Here is a 14,614-nt window from a genome sequence, read left to right as displayed (position 1 = left end):
ACATGCAGCTTGGTTGACTTTCAGGCCAAGCATTAGCTGTGAGGATGACTACAATTTGTCTGTTCAAGACAATTCAAGCCTGAAGATTGTTAGCTTGGACTGGAAATAGTCACTATTAGCATCAAACAAAATTTTTGCAAATGTAATTCTGCAAATGCCAAATTCAATTTGTACTTTTGGATCCAATGAGACGAACCTCATCTGTTGTTGGACACTTCTAAGAGACGCGTTCCAAGTTTTAACTGGGAAGAATAACAAAGACAGCGTTTGGTTTGATTGAAAAAGTCGATTATTTAATCAGAAGATTAGACATGCATAGCTCTCATGATGTGGTACACACTCCTGCAATGTACAGGCACAATATTGTTAAGGTGTCAATCAAAGCTGAGCATTGTGACCGTTGTAAATAAAAGCATTACGTTGGATACAGCTCTTGTAATGCATATTGTGTTCAATTGATAGTCTTTGGTTTTATTCTACACTTGAACTTTGAAATATTTTTGAATTTTCCTCAGTTGTTATATTTTTGTGTTTTCTGAAGAAAACCAGTTGCAGAGATAAACCATAATTGCAGAGATAAACCATTCTTTTCAACTTTCACTTGTAGGCCTCCATACATACGCTGCATTAACAACATTTTTCACTAAGTCATATTATGCTTCGTTTGAGCTTTTCCAACTACTAGTTGAGCTAGCTATTAGTGTAGAATAGTGTTAATTGTATCTGCCATTTTAAAATGTAGTCTCAGTTTTAGTCCAGTTTCAATCCCGCTTGTTACTTTTTATCATAGTTAAAGGTGGGGTCTTAAGTTTTGACCGTTTCTGTTTGACTCCTCCCATGGCTCAACCCCCCACTCTTCTTGTCAACATTGCACCTGCTTTCAGCAACAACGCCCGCTGCTCTGTGATTGGCTGGAGGGGTAAACATTGACTTTCCTCCCAGAAACGTCCCTCTTATGGCAAAACGCAACAAAAATGACCAAATCACCACCACACAATAACAGAAGCCCCTAAGTGTTGATTGAGAAGAATTTCATGTGTATACTTCCAGTGTTTATTTCTGAGTGAAAACTTAAGACCCCTCCTTAAACCTAGTCCATTTTTAGTCGACTATCTAGCACTTTAGTCTTTACTTTAGTCCAAGAAAACATAATTTTATTCGTCTAGTTTTAGTTAACAAAAAATGTCAATATTTTTGTCTAGTTGTAGTCAGGACAATCCTTTAACCCCTGTATATATTATCTATATTTTTGTGACAGCAGATTATGTTTTGAATCTAAAACTTTTTCACATAAAATGTTCTCATCTTTTTGATGAAAAACAACTTCACAAACAATTACAGTATATCAACAAGTGGCTACTATTACTCCATGTTATGAGCTAGTTTGGTTAGCTAGCATTTGTTAGCGGTCAGATTAACATTATTGTTGAAACGTTATAGTCGTTGGATTAATGTTACATTGTAACTATAATTCTCTTTTAACCTTTCACCACGAATCATCCTCCTGTGTGACAGATTAGCAGAGACAAGATTTTTACAAAATCATATAATTTTCGTCTCGTTGTTGTTCATAAACTATATGTCCATAGAATTTAGTCCAGGTTTTATTAAGTGAAGGACATTTTCGTTTCATGTTCATTAGCCGACAAAAAAGCACAATGATTTAGTCCCGCTTATTGTTTATTAATGAGGGTTTTAGTCTAGTCTAGTTTTAGTCCGGTGAAACGTGTTGACGAAATATGTGTATTGACAAAATTATTTTTTTGTTAGCACAGAATAACTACTGTGTTTGCAAGCAACATGCAGGCAGTTTGTCCTGTTCTAACACCACCGCAGATATCCATCAATAATACGACTTGTACATTTAAATGTTTCCTGAGCATGGCTAAAATGAAACACAAGATAATTGTTACAGCATATAAATTCCTTTCTGGAAAAACATAAAATGTGTTGACGATTGTTCCCAAAGTTGCCAACCACACACGCAGCCATGCTTTTATATGTGAAAGACAGACGGATATGATTAACCCCCCAAAACTTACATGCTATCCTTCAATACCCTCATTTTTTTCTGCCTCTGTCTTGGCAAAACAACTCAAGCCACATTCTTTAGCCAATTATGTAAGCTTAAGATCCAAAGTTTCCTTCAGATGTCAAACACCTCTTCAAACGGACAGATGCAAACAATTTTGTGTTCCGGGGACTACGTGCTTTGGAAAATCTTTACAAAGGGTGATACACGAGGAGTTATGAGAGCACATATCACAGAAGATGTATACTTGTAGTCTTGTAGTTGTTGAACAATGAAAACAAAAAGGAAAAAATGAGTTGACACTGAACATTTGTCTTCTGAAGTTTAATGTTTTCACTCCTCAAGCCAACAAATCAGGAAATGGGGTCAATAAAAAAAAAAAGTAGCTTTTGCTCACAAAACAGGGACTGTAAATACTTAAAACTATACTTAATATATAAACAAGAAATACTGTATATACACAGGAAGATATGATGTTATTGCATTTTGCTTGATGGTCTTCATTCCATGGGTTGCTCCTGCTTCTCTTTGAACCCTTTTACTCTTGCCTGGAACAGCAGAACAGAACATTCAGCTTGAGTTGGGACACGGACACAAGAGCCTCTTGCTGAGAGGCTCTGTCATGGGTTCAAACAGCGCAAGCTGAGCGCAGTGTTCGCTGACAGCCTGACTCTAAAGGAAGATGACAGTGATTCCTGAATCGAACACGAGGCAGTCACGCCACAAAGGCTTAGTAGCAATATGGTAAACGGTACTTCATTTATATGGTGCTTTTCCACCTTATAAGGCCCTGAAAAGCGCTTGACATTGATTTGACTCATTCACCTTCTGATGGCGCAGCATCAGGCGCAACTGGGGGAGGTCAGTATCTTGCTCAATGATACTGGTCACAACGGCATAGGATCGAACCTCTGGGTTGTGAGACAACCACTCTACCACTGATTCACACCGCCCCCATATATAATTAACTCATTCACTGCCATTGGCGGCTATAGATGTCAAAAATCCATTTGAACTATTTCTATTAGTTTAATTTTTTTTCCACTTTTGTTAACAAGAGTATGAAAACCTACATTTTTTTTCATTGTACATTTAGAACAGATATAACATTTGTGATTAATCGTGCGTTAACTAGAGAAGTCATTCGATTAATTAAGATTAAAACTTTTAATTGCCTGACACCCTAATTTTCAATAATCATTTCTTCTTCTTTTTTTTTTTAATAAATGAAGGACTACAGAAATCAGTCACAGTTGATATGCTGAAATCTGAGGATTTGGACAGTTTTACATTTTGAAAAATGGCTTACTATTACTTTATTATTATTATATATTTTAAAAAGATAATTAAAAACTAGGGGTGTCAGGCGATTAAAATGACTTCACTAGTTAACTCACAATTAATCGCAAATTTTATATCTGTTCTAAATGTACAATAAACATTTTTTTCTAGGTTTTCATACTCTTTTTAAAAGTGGGGAAAAAATTAAACTAATAGAAATAGTTAAAATGGATTTTTGACGTCTATAGCCGTCAATTGCAGTGAATGAGTTCATATAACCAACTTAAACCCAAAACAAATATAGAACAAGATATAATAATTGTTGGTTAGTATTATCAGATGTTAGGGAGGAACTAAGTTTAGCCTGAGTGTTACAGAGAGTCCCCCCCCCCCATTTTTAAAAAAAATTGTTAGTTTTATGGGTATGAGTTAAATGAGTTGATATTTCAGCGTTTAGTTATAGTGTATTTATGGTTTTAACTACAAAATGTTTGGTGGGGGGGATACTCATGTCCCTCTCCCCCTCACATCAGGCGGTCCCTATTCTCCACAGAAAGTGGGGGGTTACTGTAATGTGCGTTAATGCCACCTACAGGACAGGAATTGAACTGCATGATGAAGCTTGTGGGTGTTGGACAGAAAATTTGAATATCGAGGATCAAAGTCCATTTCTTTCAATAATCCATCCATCCATCTTAACCGTTTGACCTTACAAGGGTCGCTGGAGCCTATCCCAGCTGGCTTCGGGCAGTAGGCGGGGTACACCCTGAACTGGTTGCCAGCCAATCGCAGTCTTTCAATAATTTGTTTAAAAAAGTGAAACTTACATGTCACATTCGTTCACCACACATAAAGTGAAATATTTCAAGCCTTTATTTGTTTCAATTTTAATGGTTATGGCAGAAAGACACAAAAGTAAAAAATCTAATCAAATCAGTGTTTCACAAAATTAGAATATTTCATGTGACAAACAAAAAAGGATCTCAAACAGAAGTCATATGCCCTCAGTACTTTGTTAGGCCGCCACAGTTCAGGCATTTACTGCTTTGATATCGGCCTTTAGGTAGTTTGAATTTCAGGGTTCCTGTTCCCTCGTCTTCCTCTTGACAATACAATATAAATTTTCAATAGGGTTTAAGTCAGCCAACCAAGTGCTGTTATTCCATGGCTATTAAAGCAGGTATTGGCTCTGTGGGCAGGTGCCAAATCCTACAATGTTGAGCTGTGTTCACAATATTCTAACGGAACACTGGATTTTTATTTTTGTGTCTTTCTGCCATAATCAGCTAAATGTAAACAAATAAAGGCATAAAAACAACAAGTGTCTCTACAAATATCTACAAGTTGATCTCCTTAAAGTTCAGTGTGATGCTTGTGACTTGGACTCTATTTTTCCAGAAAATATTGGTTGACAAACAAATTACAACACTTTGGGGGTGTTTAACTGCCGAGTTTCCACTTGATTTCATTGCTTATAAACATATGAACATATAAACTATTTTCTTTCTTCCTATTCTTGTTTTTCTTTTTTTTACTTCAACTTTTATTTTATACTTGTAATGTGTTTTGTTTTCTTTATATTTAAATGTTCAATAAAAAAAATAAAAAACATATGTATGACTGTTGCTTTAGGAAAATGCTCAAATGTAGACGCTTATAAACACATGTGCTTTATGTCTTATTGGCTGTCTTAGCTGACCTCAGTTTAACAAAGGCGCTACTTGTTTTCCCAAGAAAATTATTCATTTTTGAGGTCACGCATTGAAAATCATGCACTTTCGTTTCGGGACTATTTCTGCTTCATCAAAGTACTCTGATCGGACGATAAACCGAACAACTTCAAAGCTCGTCTTTGCATACATTGGACATGTGATGCGACATTCCCGCCAAGCCGCCAACAAGTCTCTTTCTGATCTGAAGATTTGGACACATTTTGGATCACACTCAGAAATGAATGTTCCAAAAGAAAGAGCCTGTCATGACCAGCTGTGGAGTTGAGCAGATTCGATTACAAGCTGCACTTTGTGAAGCAAGGCATGGGGATCATATGTGCGGTGTATACTGCCGACAAGGTTAGGTGAAACAGATTTTTGGATTCGAGTTTGAATTTACCGCGCCCTTGCGGTGTGTATGTGAAGAAGGGTATGTGGCAGTAGCGATTCGACATTGAATGTTCTACGTTCAGTCGCTTTAAGTATATGAAGGCTTACCTCAAAAGTGTTGAGAACATGTTGACAAACATCCCGGAGCTCAGTCAGGCCCCTTCTCAGAGGCTCTACGGCTGGAGTTCCGTCTGGGGTAAACAACAGCAGATACCAGTGAGGAAATGGCCTCCCAATAAGCATCAATTGGCCAAACTGGCAAATCAATTCTTCAAGGCGAGCCGTCTACTTCTCCATGTTGGTATCCAATTTGCGTAGTGTTCCAAATCTCATACAAACTACGATAGAGTTCACTCTTGTGTTGCCCAACCTTCACAAACCATCAAATATGATCGGCAGCTTGCCTATTTCTAATGAAGCTGCCCACGTGTTCTGAACTATGAAATTGACATTGGATCATTTCCCATGGCATAACTGATTATCTCTCATGGCACTCTGGTTGAGAATCACTGCTTTAGACAAAGAAGACTGTTCAAGAACAAGTCAGCTAACAGAGACGATAAGGACGGGAGGGGAACAGAGCAAAAATCCTCCGCCTTTAAGTGGAGGATTTCATTAGAAAAATCTAGAGTGATATTACTGCATACCCTCGAATTGCTGACAGCCCCACCATGTGTTTTACAGATTTAACATGTTAGTATTAAATGGGTAAATTACCCCGGGTAATTTATTTTCACACTTGAATGTCTGTTGCAATGTTTATCCAATTGTACCTGTGTCGTTATGACAGGTTTTATCATGGTGACTAACCCTAGAACCCGTAAATTCTCTAATCCTAAGAAGTCTAACGCATTGATATAAGATACCTCGCAGCCCTTGTAACTTGGTATCAGTTGAAATCCTCTTATCATATTAAGTCAAACGTTTCTGCTTTGCCATTTTGTGATGCACACAAAATACAACATTCAACTAATTGAAGCAAAATAGTAATAAAGCAATACAGTATAGCCAATGTGAACATTGGAGATGTCAAAGTAACTTACAAAAATGAGCATGTGCTTGTTTATGGAAAAAGTAAGTGTATAACAATGCAAATGATTAAAAAGTTAAAAAGTGCAATAAACTAGGTAAATTCTTCCTGCTCCTGGAAAGGTCACTGTTAACAAGGTCAAAAGCTTGAGGGTGAGGCCAAGGATTCCTCAAGAATCCCTTCCTTATGCCAAAGACTACAAGACAGTTTTGCGTAGATCATTCATGTGATCAAACCACAGTTGAACAAATACATTTTTTGTTCTGTAAGCGCAGTCATTGCTCTCTTTCATGAAAGTGGAATGTGTGGGGTATAAAAAGCAACGGGAAATTTTCTTCTTGATCAAGTCACAATCCATAAAAAATATCTATTTGACAAAACTATGGATTAGCATTTGCGCTAGCCTAATGTCTGTAAAGTGTAAAGGTTTCTGTTATCCTTTATTTTGCATACAACGTAGAAAAAAGTAAAATTTATATTCTACCACATGCTTGTAAGCAAGGATGAAGCAATAAAACACATTTATATAGACATCCTGGGGTTACAGCTCATTGGGTTTTCGAAATGGCTCAAGCTCCACTAAAGGCAAAATAAATTTAACTAGTGATGCAAGTTATCGCCAATCTCAACTCAGTCCTCCCAAAAAACAAACAAAAACTCCTCACATCTCTCTTTGTAGGCATGCATGTGTGTCTGGTCTCTAACGATAAACCAACGATGAACTAACCAACCAACCATGTACAGTGAAAAATTATATTTCTCTTTATGGATCTTAATGAGATTTTTTATTTATTATAGTTAGGATATTGAAACAAAGTGATGTTATTGTGGGCCAGTGTTTTGTCAACTGAATTCCACTCGTCTGTACGAAACAAAAATGAAAGCCATTTCATGGAACTTTTGAAACGTATTATCAAGGTTAGAAAAAAAAGACCATTATGCTCTTTCATAAAAATAAAATATATGTGTATCTGAAAAATTGTAGAGTTTTGTAGCACATGCAAATAAAAATACGCTCTTGCTATATTACAATTTGCACATGTCTGGTTAAATAAACAAAAATATATTTTTTAAATAATAATTATAATAAACCATGATTGCCATCGGGTGTCCTTTACCTCGTGTCTGAATGCGAAAGTTGATCTTGCTCTCTGATGGATGGGTGATGGTGTAGCCACAAAATTCAACAGACTCGCTGGTAAAAGCAAACGTGAGATTATTGTGAATTTTTTATTTAAACTAATGAAACACTAATTTAGACAAAATTGGTCAAAAACACTGACTCTTTCATGATCATATATCGAAGAGAGTTCCCCAGGGTATGGTCTTCATCATGCATCACGAATGTCACACTGCCCTCATCGGAACCATCGGCTTGGACCTACAACACATTGGGGGAAATAATTCAGTTTTTATAAGTCTAACAATAGCGCTCTCTAGTGGAAAGCACATCGCGTTTTGGACTACAATGTAAATGAATAAAAGAGAGCGAGAAAGAGAAAAACAAACGTCGTTTGCGTGACATGACAGAGTTACGGAGATTTAAGATCACCAGGGATGTGAAAAGCTTAAATGTTGATTAAAAGTAGTTTTGATTTTGATGACGAATGTTTCACGTGTAATAGCATACTAGCAACTTTTGCTAACCGGCACAGTTGCTACTACTGTATCTTGGTGCGTAATTTATAGTTAAAGCGGTTGCCGAGGGAGAGGCATAGTTGTTTTCAAAATTGGTTTACAAATGTAATAATCCCCCCGCTTGTTATGGTCAAATCATCTTACCATTTCAAGAATTTGTTTCTCCTCGCCTTCTGCAGCCATGCTTGTACGTTTACACTGCTACTGTAGATAAACAATTCAACTCAACCCGGCATTTTGTCTGACAGGCAACGGTCGGGTAAATTGTTTACTGTATGGGAAACGCAGGAAAAAAACACATTTTGATTAACTAAAGTTGTGTTATCGTCTTATTCTGTTAATATTTAAAAGTTTAATAAATTATATTAAAGCACAAATTATCTCCAAATATCCTGTTAAAAGAAAAATAGGGAAAAGCTTAGCACAGCTTAAACTGTCGCAATACAATGACGTAACTAGAACGCCAACAAAACAGGAAGTTAATGAATGTAGTCAAACATTTAACCAATTATACGGAGTTTACATTTATGACACGTACAGTGGACTACATTACCCATTTAAACCCGTGAAATAGTTTCTGCTAGTTACAAAGCAGAAGTCACTCGAAAGGGATTTGCTAGGTGCGGAAGTCTTGTGAGATGTTGGACTTTCGTGTAAATGTGCTTAATTGAACGCCGCTTATAATCAAGGTTTTGGAGTAAGTGTTGATTATGACATTCTATTGCTATTAGCGCATATTTGGATCAGCATTAAATGCGTAATGCCTAGTGTTGTCTTTGTGGTAGCGTACCTCCTGCCAGCCAACTCACCTCCTGCTGTTTGGAATATTCACAATCTGATGCGAATGTTAAGGCAGACATTTACATTGCCAGTTATCCTTGATTTAAAAAAGAAAATAAAAAAGTTCTATACACTACACGGATGTTTCAGGTTCGTCTCCTCTGATCTTTTCATGTTCTTGTGTTGACAGATCCGTGGCTAATTACAACCATGGCAATTCTATTTGCCGTGGTGGCTCGAGGAACAACCGTCCTAGCCAAGCATGCATGGTGTGGCGGGAACTTTCTCGAAGTGACTGAACAGATCTTAGCCAAAATTCCATCCGAGAATAACAAATTGACATACAGCCATGGCAGGTAGGTGTGCATTTGCTGCACACGCATAAACGGTGCATCCTCCTTACCCAGTAACTCCACATGGGGCTCTTGTCATTAAAGTATCACATTAGCGTGTGTGTCGCCGAAAAAGTAAAAATCATTACAAGTGATTGAGTTATGCATCGACATTTACAAGAATTGGGTAGAAATTACACAATTTACTACTAGTTTCACGCAGGTACAGACAATGTTAGGGAATACCTGCAGATTAGTGTTACTATCGTTTGTGAAATGTAAATTATCCATTGTAATCTATTTTGTATCGATTGTTTATAAAGTTCAGTTACAATTCATCTTGTATACAAAGAAAATAATTAGTTTACACTTAGGTAGTTTATTTACCAGATGGACATAGTTTATTCTATTGTGTTTAGTATTTTTTTCCCCACACAACCACTCGGTATGTCAATAGAATTTAAAATAACACCTGTCTGTTGTCAAACTAAACTTTGATCTTTTTAATTGAACAAGAGGTGCAACATTGACAGCTAACTGATTAGAAATAAGAAGTGATTGTTTCAAGACCTCGTTTAATTTCAAACCCTTGTAATTTCCCCCTCTCAACACTTGATTTTTGTTGAAAGCAGATGGATTATCGTTGTGTTTAATCAAAATGAGACATTTCGTCTACTTTTACTTTGGAAAACAATGATCAACAATTTAATGTATTTTCTCACTTGTGACCAAATCAGTTACTGAATCACTTTTAAGAGCATGGGATATATAAACTATGTGCCCTCTAACAAATACTTTGAGAAAGGAAAACATTTTTTTTGTTTCTTTCATTGGAAAGAAAAAGAGTCACTTTTGTTTTCAGCTGTGTATTCTTAACACAGGGTATGTGATAGAATATGAAATAATATTCTTTAAACCCCTCTTATCTTTCAGTTATCTCTTCCATTACATCTGCCATGACAGAATCATATACCTGTGTATCACCGATGATGTAAGTATTGGTTCATGTCATCATTTAATATTCTGTTTAACCTGCTTGGGATCTCAGCCACTTTGCAAAAAAGACATGCAGTTACTGTAATGTGTGGTTTATTCGTATGCATTGTGTGTGTGCAAAAGGACTTTGAAAGGTCCCGTGCATTCAGCTTCCTCAGTGAAGTCAAGAGGCGCTTCCAGACCACATATGGATCACGAGCACAAACAGCTCTGCCGTACGCCATGAACAGCGAATTTTCAGCGACACTGGCTGCCCAGATGGTGAATATGACAACAATATTCTGAGTATCTTTAGTTATTTTTTGCTGTCTTTTTTTGTTTGTTAAGGAAATCTTACCTCAACTTGTGTAGCTTTCATATCTCATTTATAATACCACTGATGTAATTTCAGCAGTTCTGAATGTGCATGCTATTCATTTTGTTAGGCTAGACAAATATGAAATGCTTCCAAGCGACATATGTTGCCGCAAGTTCTCAAGAAATTAGTCAAATTACAGTATGTGTTCTCATTTTATTTGCACTTTTCTGTGCAGAAACACCATTCAGATCCCCGGGGATCAGATCGGCTTACTGAAACACAGATGCAAGTGGATGACCTGAAGGGCATTATGGTCCGCAACATAGGTGTGTGTCTCATCAATGTAGAGGGTTGTGTTTTTTACTTATGTTTGTATGTACTGTGGCACCTCCAAGACCAAACGCAATCCGATCTGTCATGTTAGTCAATCTCTGATTTGTTTTTAATTAATGATATAAATCAGAAAAATTAATTCCATGGTTAAACTGTCATTTTTATAATAACGTCTTTACCTGGCCAGGCGGAGTTTAGAAGTTGACTTCTAATGTAATGTAAAATCCGTTACTGTTTACGAAAAAATAAAAAGTATTGTGCATAGCAGTGCCAAAGGATTTATTTCCCTAGCAGTCAGAGATTGGCAGAGTATGTAAAAAGTGTGCTCAAGGAAGAATATTGATACCTAAGATTAATATAACTAGAGTACAAATAAAAAGTAGTCTTCCAATAATTGGTTGAACAAGAGCAAGTACTCAGTGAAACAAACTTCAAGTACTAAGTAACTTGGTGAGTAACTTCTGTTTTGTTTTGGTTTTTAATCACAGCATAAATTATGAAAAAACATACACAAATGTGCAACTTCAGATATTGCCCAACATTATCAATTAAACTGAAAACATCTTTGTAAAATAACAAATGAAAGATGCTTAATGGAGGAAATTACATTTCGTATCTCTACTGGCATGTGTGGCCAAAAAATAAAACACTGACGCGCTGGTACGACCATAACTTTATACCTGAAGACTCAGAACAGAGTCCATACTTGCCAAATCAACCCTATCTCCTGCATGGCTTTCGCTCGGTCGGTTCTCAAAAACTTGGAAACGTTCGCGCTTAGAAGGGGTGCCTGTGTAAAAGCAGGCCAGGCAAAGAGCACCTCTACGGGGTTGGTACAGCGCAGCCTCGAGCCCAGCACCGGTCCCAGGTAACCTGCCCATTGATGAATTAATAAAAGTTTTCTTTCTTCACGTAACTTTACGTGTACCGGTATGTTATTATTATTCACCGCACAGTCTTCTTATCATGACACAGGGGCCCTATTTTTGTACCCGGTACAAGTCTAGCACAACTCGTGGTCTGTGTGCACAGTTGGAGTTTTCTTTCTATTTTTGTGGACATGTGTTTGCTCTATTGTGGGTGTGAACACAGACGACTTGCTTCCCGGCCAATCGAAGTGGCTCCTCACATTCTCTTTAAATTCAGCGCAGGAGGGGCGCATGGCCTACATGGCTGGAGAGTCATATACTAAGTGATAGACGTACGTAATGTACGTTTTTAAGGAATTGCAAGAAGATCTCCACTTGAAGACGATGTAAAGTTGGCCAGTGTGACTAGACCTGCTTTCGGGCATAACATTTAGTCTACATTTCGGCCACCAAGTTGTCAGGTGTGCGGGGGTCGTGTAAAAGTAATACATGGAAAATGTGTTGCAAATTCACAAAAAGCAAGGACACTTAGATCTTGTAACCTTTTAAGTGTTATTTTTGTTTAGAGGGCTAGCTAAACCAAAGTGTGATAAAAAAAAAAAAGGGAAATATTTTGATTCCATTTGTTGTCGTATGCCCCAAAAATGAATTAAAAGTTGTTTTTTGTTTTCAGAGGCTGACACAAATTATTAGGCCTTGGCGGAAGGTTGAGTTCTACAAAGTGCTGTTCCAGTTTATTCAGCTTGAATTATGCCTAACATAAAACAATGACATGTCAAAATTATTGTATTGTTGGTTGTGTGCTTACTTGTGAAGTTAAATATTTTATCTTTATTATCTCCTTATATGTTTTGCAGATTTGGTTGCTCGGAGAGGTGAGAAACTGGAGTTGTTGATTGACAAGACAGAAAATCTGGTTGATTCTGTAAGTATTTTGTCTTTCTTTTTTTTGCCGTGTATACTTAATAAGAGCTAGCTGTTTAATTAAAGTGACTGACATTCCTTTCCTGTTTTTAATTTAGTCTGTCACGTTCAAGACCACAAGTCGTAATTTGGCCAGAGCCATGTGTATGAAAAACCTCAAATTGACCTTGGTTGTTGTCTTGGTGTGCCTGGTGAGTAACTGTAGCTCATATGGTTGTTTATGATATTTATTTGTGTTTGATTTAAGGACTTTGCACTATGTTTGTCTAGGAGATGTTAACTAACACTGCGGCACCATCAAAGTAGTACCTGCACTAGGCTGGGTGATAATTCAATAACATTATGTATCACAATCGACACATGATCAATATCAGTGCAAAATGTGGTCAGCTGTAATGCATGCACATGCATTAGTTGATGAGTTGTTGTTTTTTATAAGATACATTTAGATCAAATGAAGGTTAATGTAACGGGATCAGTGATACTGCTTTTACTGTGCACTGCTGCAGGAGCATAGATTTAAACAACATTAGATGAGCTATTGTTTCTGTAAAGACATTGCTATTGTGATGTACAAACGAGGTGACTATAGGAAATTAACTTCTTTCTCTCTGTCTATTTCAGGTGGTCATTTACATTATTGTGTCTGCTTCCTGTGGCGGCCTCTCCTGGCCCTCTTGTGTCAAATGAGGAGACAATGGGCGTAATAGGGCTGATTTGGAAAAGGAGTGAAGCGCCTGTTCAGTCGTGGTTGCCAATGGATAGAAAAAGGACATTATCCTTGCTTTACTTAAGCCTCAGTTCGCCTGAAAGACACTCGCTCCCACTGCTGCTTTGATAGTGTACACTTGCCTTCAGGAGAGGAAGTCCCCCATGCACTCATCCCACCCAAATGGACAGCAGCAAACTGGCCTACAACTGATTGCGGCACAATAGTCTTGTCTTCAACTCTTTTGTCTTTGTTTGATTTGTAGCACTTTGTCCGATTTGTAGCACTTGGACTGCATCTGTGTGTTTCTTCCATTCAAACTAAAAACACAATGCACCAAAAGATGACTTTATTCACATGTTTGTTCATTAATGTGCACTGATGAGCCTTGACGTATGGAAACTACAAGCTTCAGCAATGTGTTACAAGATCTACCAGACACTGTCCCTGGTCCCTTTACTGAATACTAATATTGGACAAAAATACATGTAACAAATAAACCAGTGCTGGGGTCCTATAAATATCAAACACATATGTTGTAAATCTGTGTGTGTTTTCCCCCTCTTAATCACATAGTATACCATGCAGTAAATGCTGTAAATCAGAATACTAAACAAATATACAGAATAATATACAAAAAATATTGTACATCTGAGTGATCATGTATGTAATATTAAATATTTGGCATGTGACTGATGATTGATGTTAATTATATACTAATTCAAAATGTGATGAAGAAAAGCGGCATGGATAATGTTGGATGGATGTTTGTTTGTTTTTTCCTTTGGCAAAGTCGTGTTGACTTCTATTTTTGAAGGTCTCTCATAACAATGTCCCCTTTTGCTTATAGTGTGGTCTTTGTGTGTTTATATTGTTTATAATTATGGAAGTATTTAATAACTGTACATTCTGATTTGAAATAAAAACCTGATGCTATTATGGGGTTGATGTCTGTAGCAGTAAAACAAAGCCAGAGTTGCATATTAAAATACTGGAAATTGTACTAAATATTTATTTTCATTTATCGACAATTTTGCCATTGACAACATGATTATGTTTTGCCTTACACAAACATGGTATAGTATTGTATGCATTTATTTGACCAGGGACAGCACACAACACATTCACCAAGACAAAAGTTAGAAGAGATGTTTATGGTACCAGGTTATAGCATGAATGCTAATTTCCACCTGTAGCCCCTGGGCAGGTTGTTCATAAAAGTATAAATATGTTAGTATATGAGAAGAGTAATGAATTTGCATAAAAACGAGATTATGTCACAGACTGATT

The 14,614-nt window shown here is 37.0% G+C and overlaps 2 protein-coding genes across 2 annotated transcripts; one reads left to right on the top strand and one right to left on the bottom strand.

The window, feature by feature from the left end:
* Positions 1-2,341: 2,341 nt before the first annotated feature.
* Positions 2,342-8,325, bottom strand: polr1d (RNA polymerase I and III subunit D). The gene is made up of 5 exons (XM_086085044.1): positions 8,228-8,325; positions 7,729-7,826; positions 7,564-7,640; positions 5,524-5,606; positions 2,342-2,580 (listed from the first exon to the last, which is right to left on the bottom strand). The coding sequence occupies exons 1-5, from the start codon at positions 8,264-8,266 to the stop codon at positions 2,533-2,535; spliced, it is 345 nt and encodes a 114-aa protein (XP_085941170.1). The 5' UTR covers positions 8,267-8,325; the 3' UTR covers positions 2,342-2,532.
* A 297-nt stretch (positions 8,326-8,622) lies between these two features.
* vamp7 (vesicle associated membrane protein 7) lies at positions 8,623-14,263 on the top strand. The gene is made up of 8 exons (XM_086084132.1): positions 8,623-8,780; positions 9,054-9,219; positions 10,129-10,186; positions 10,315-10,452; positions 10,725-10,815; positions 12,549-12,616; positions 12,714-12,806; positions 13,240-14,263. Exons 2-8 carry the CDS (start codon positions 9,074-9,076, stop codon positions 13,303-13,305), a joined length of 660 nt encoding a protein of 219 aa, XP_085940258.1. The 5' UTR covers positions 8,623-8,780; positions 9,054-9,073; the 3' UTR covers positions 13,306-14,263.
* The last annotated feature ends 351 nt before the right edge of the window (positions 14,264-14,614 follow it).

The sequence above is a fragment of the Leptonotus elevatus genome, chromosome 9 (assembly GCF_054856555.1).
Source record: "Leptonotus elevatus isolate MCC_2025b chromosome 9, RoL_Lele_1.0, whole genome shotgun sequence".
Taxonomy (NCBI): Eukaryota; Metazoa; Chordata; class Actinopteri; order Syngnathiformes; family Syngnathidae; genus Leptonotus; species Leptonotus elevatus.
The sequence above is the reverse complement of the archived record's forward strand: the minus strand, read 5'-3'. Positions and strand labels throughout refer to the sequence as shown.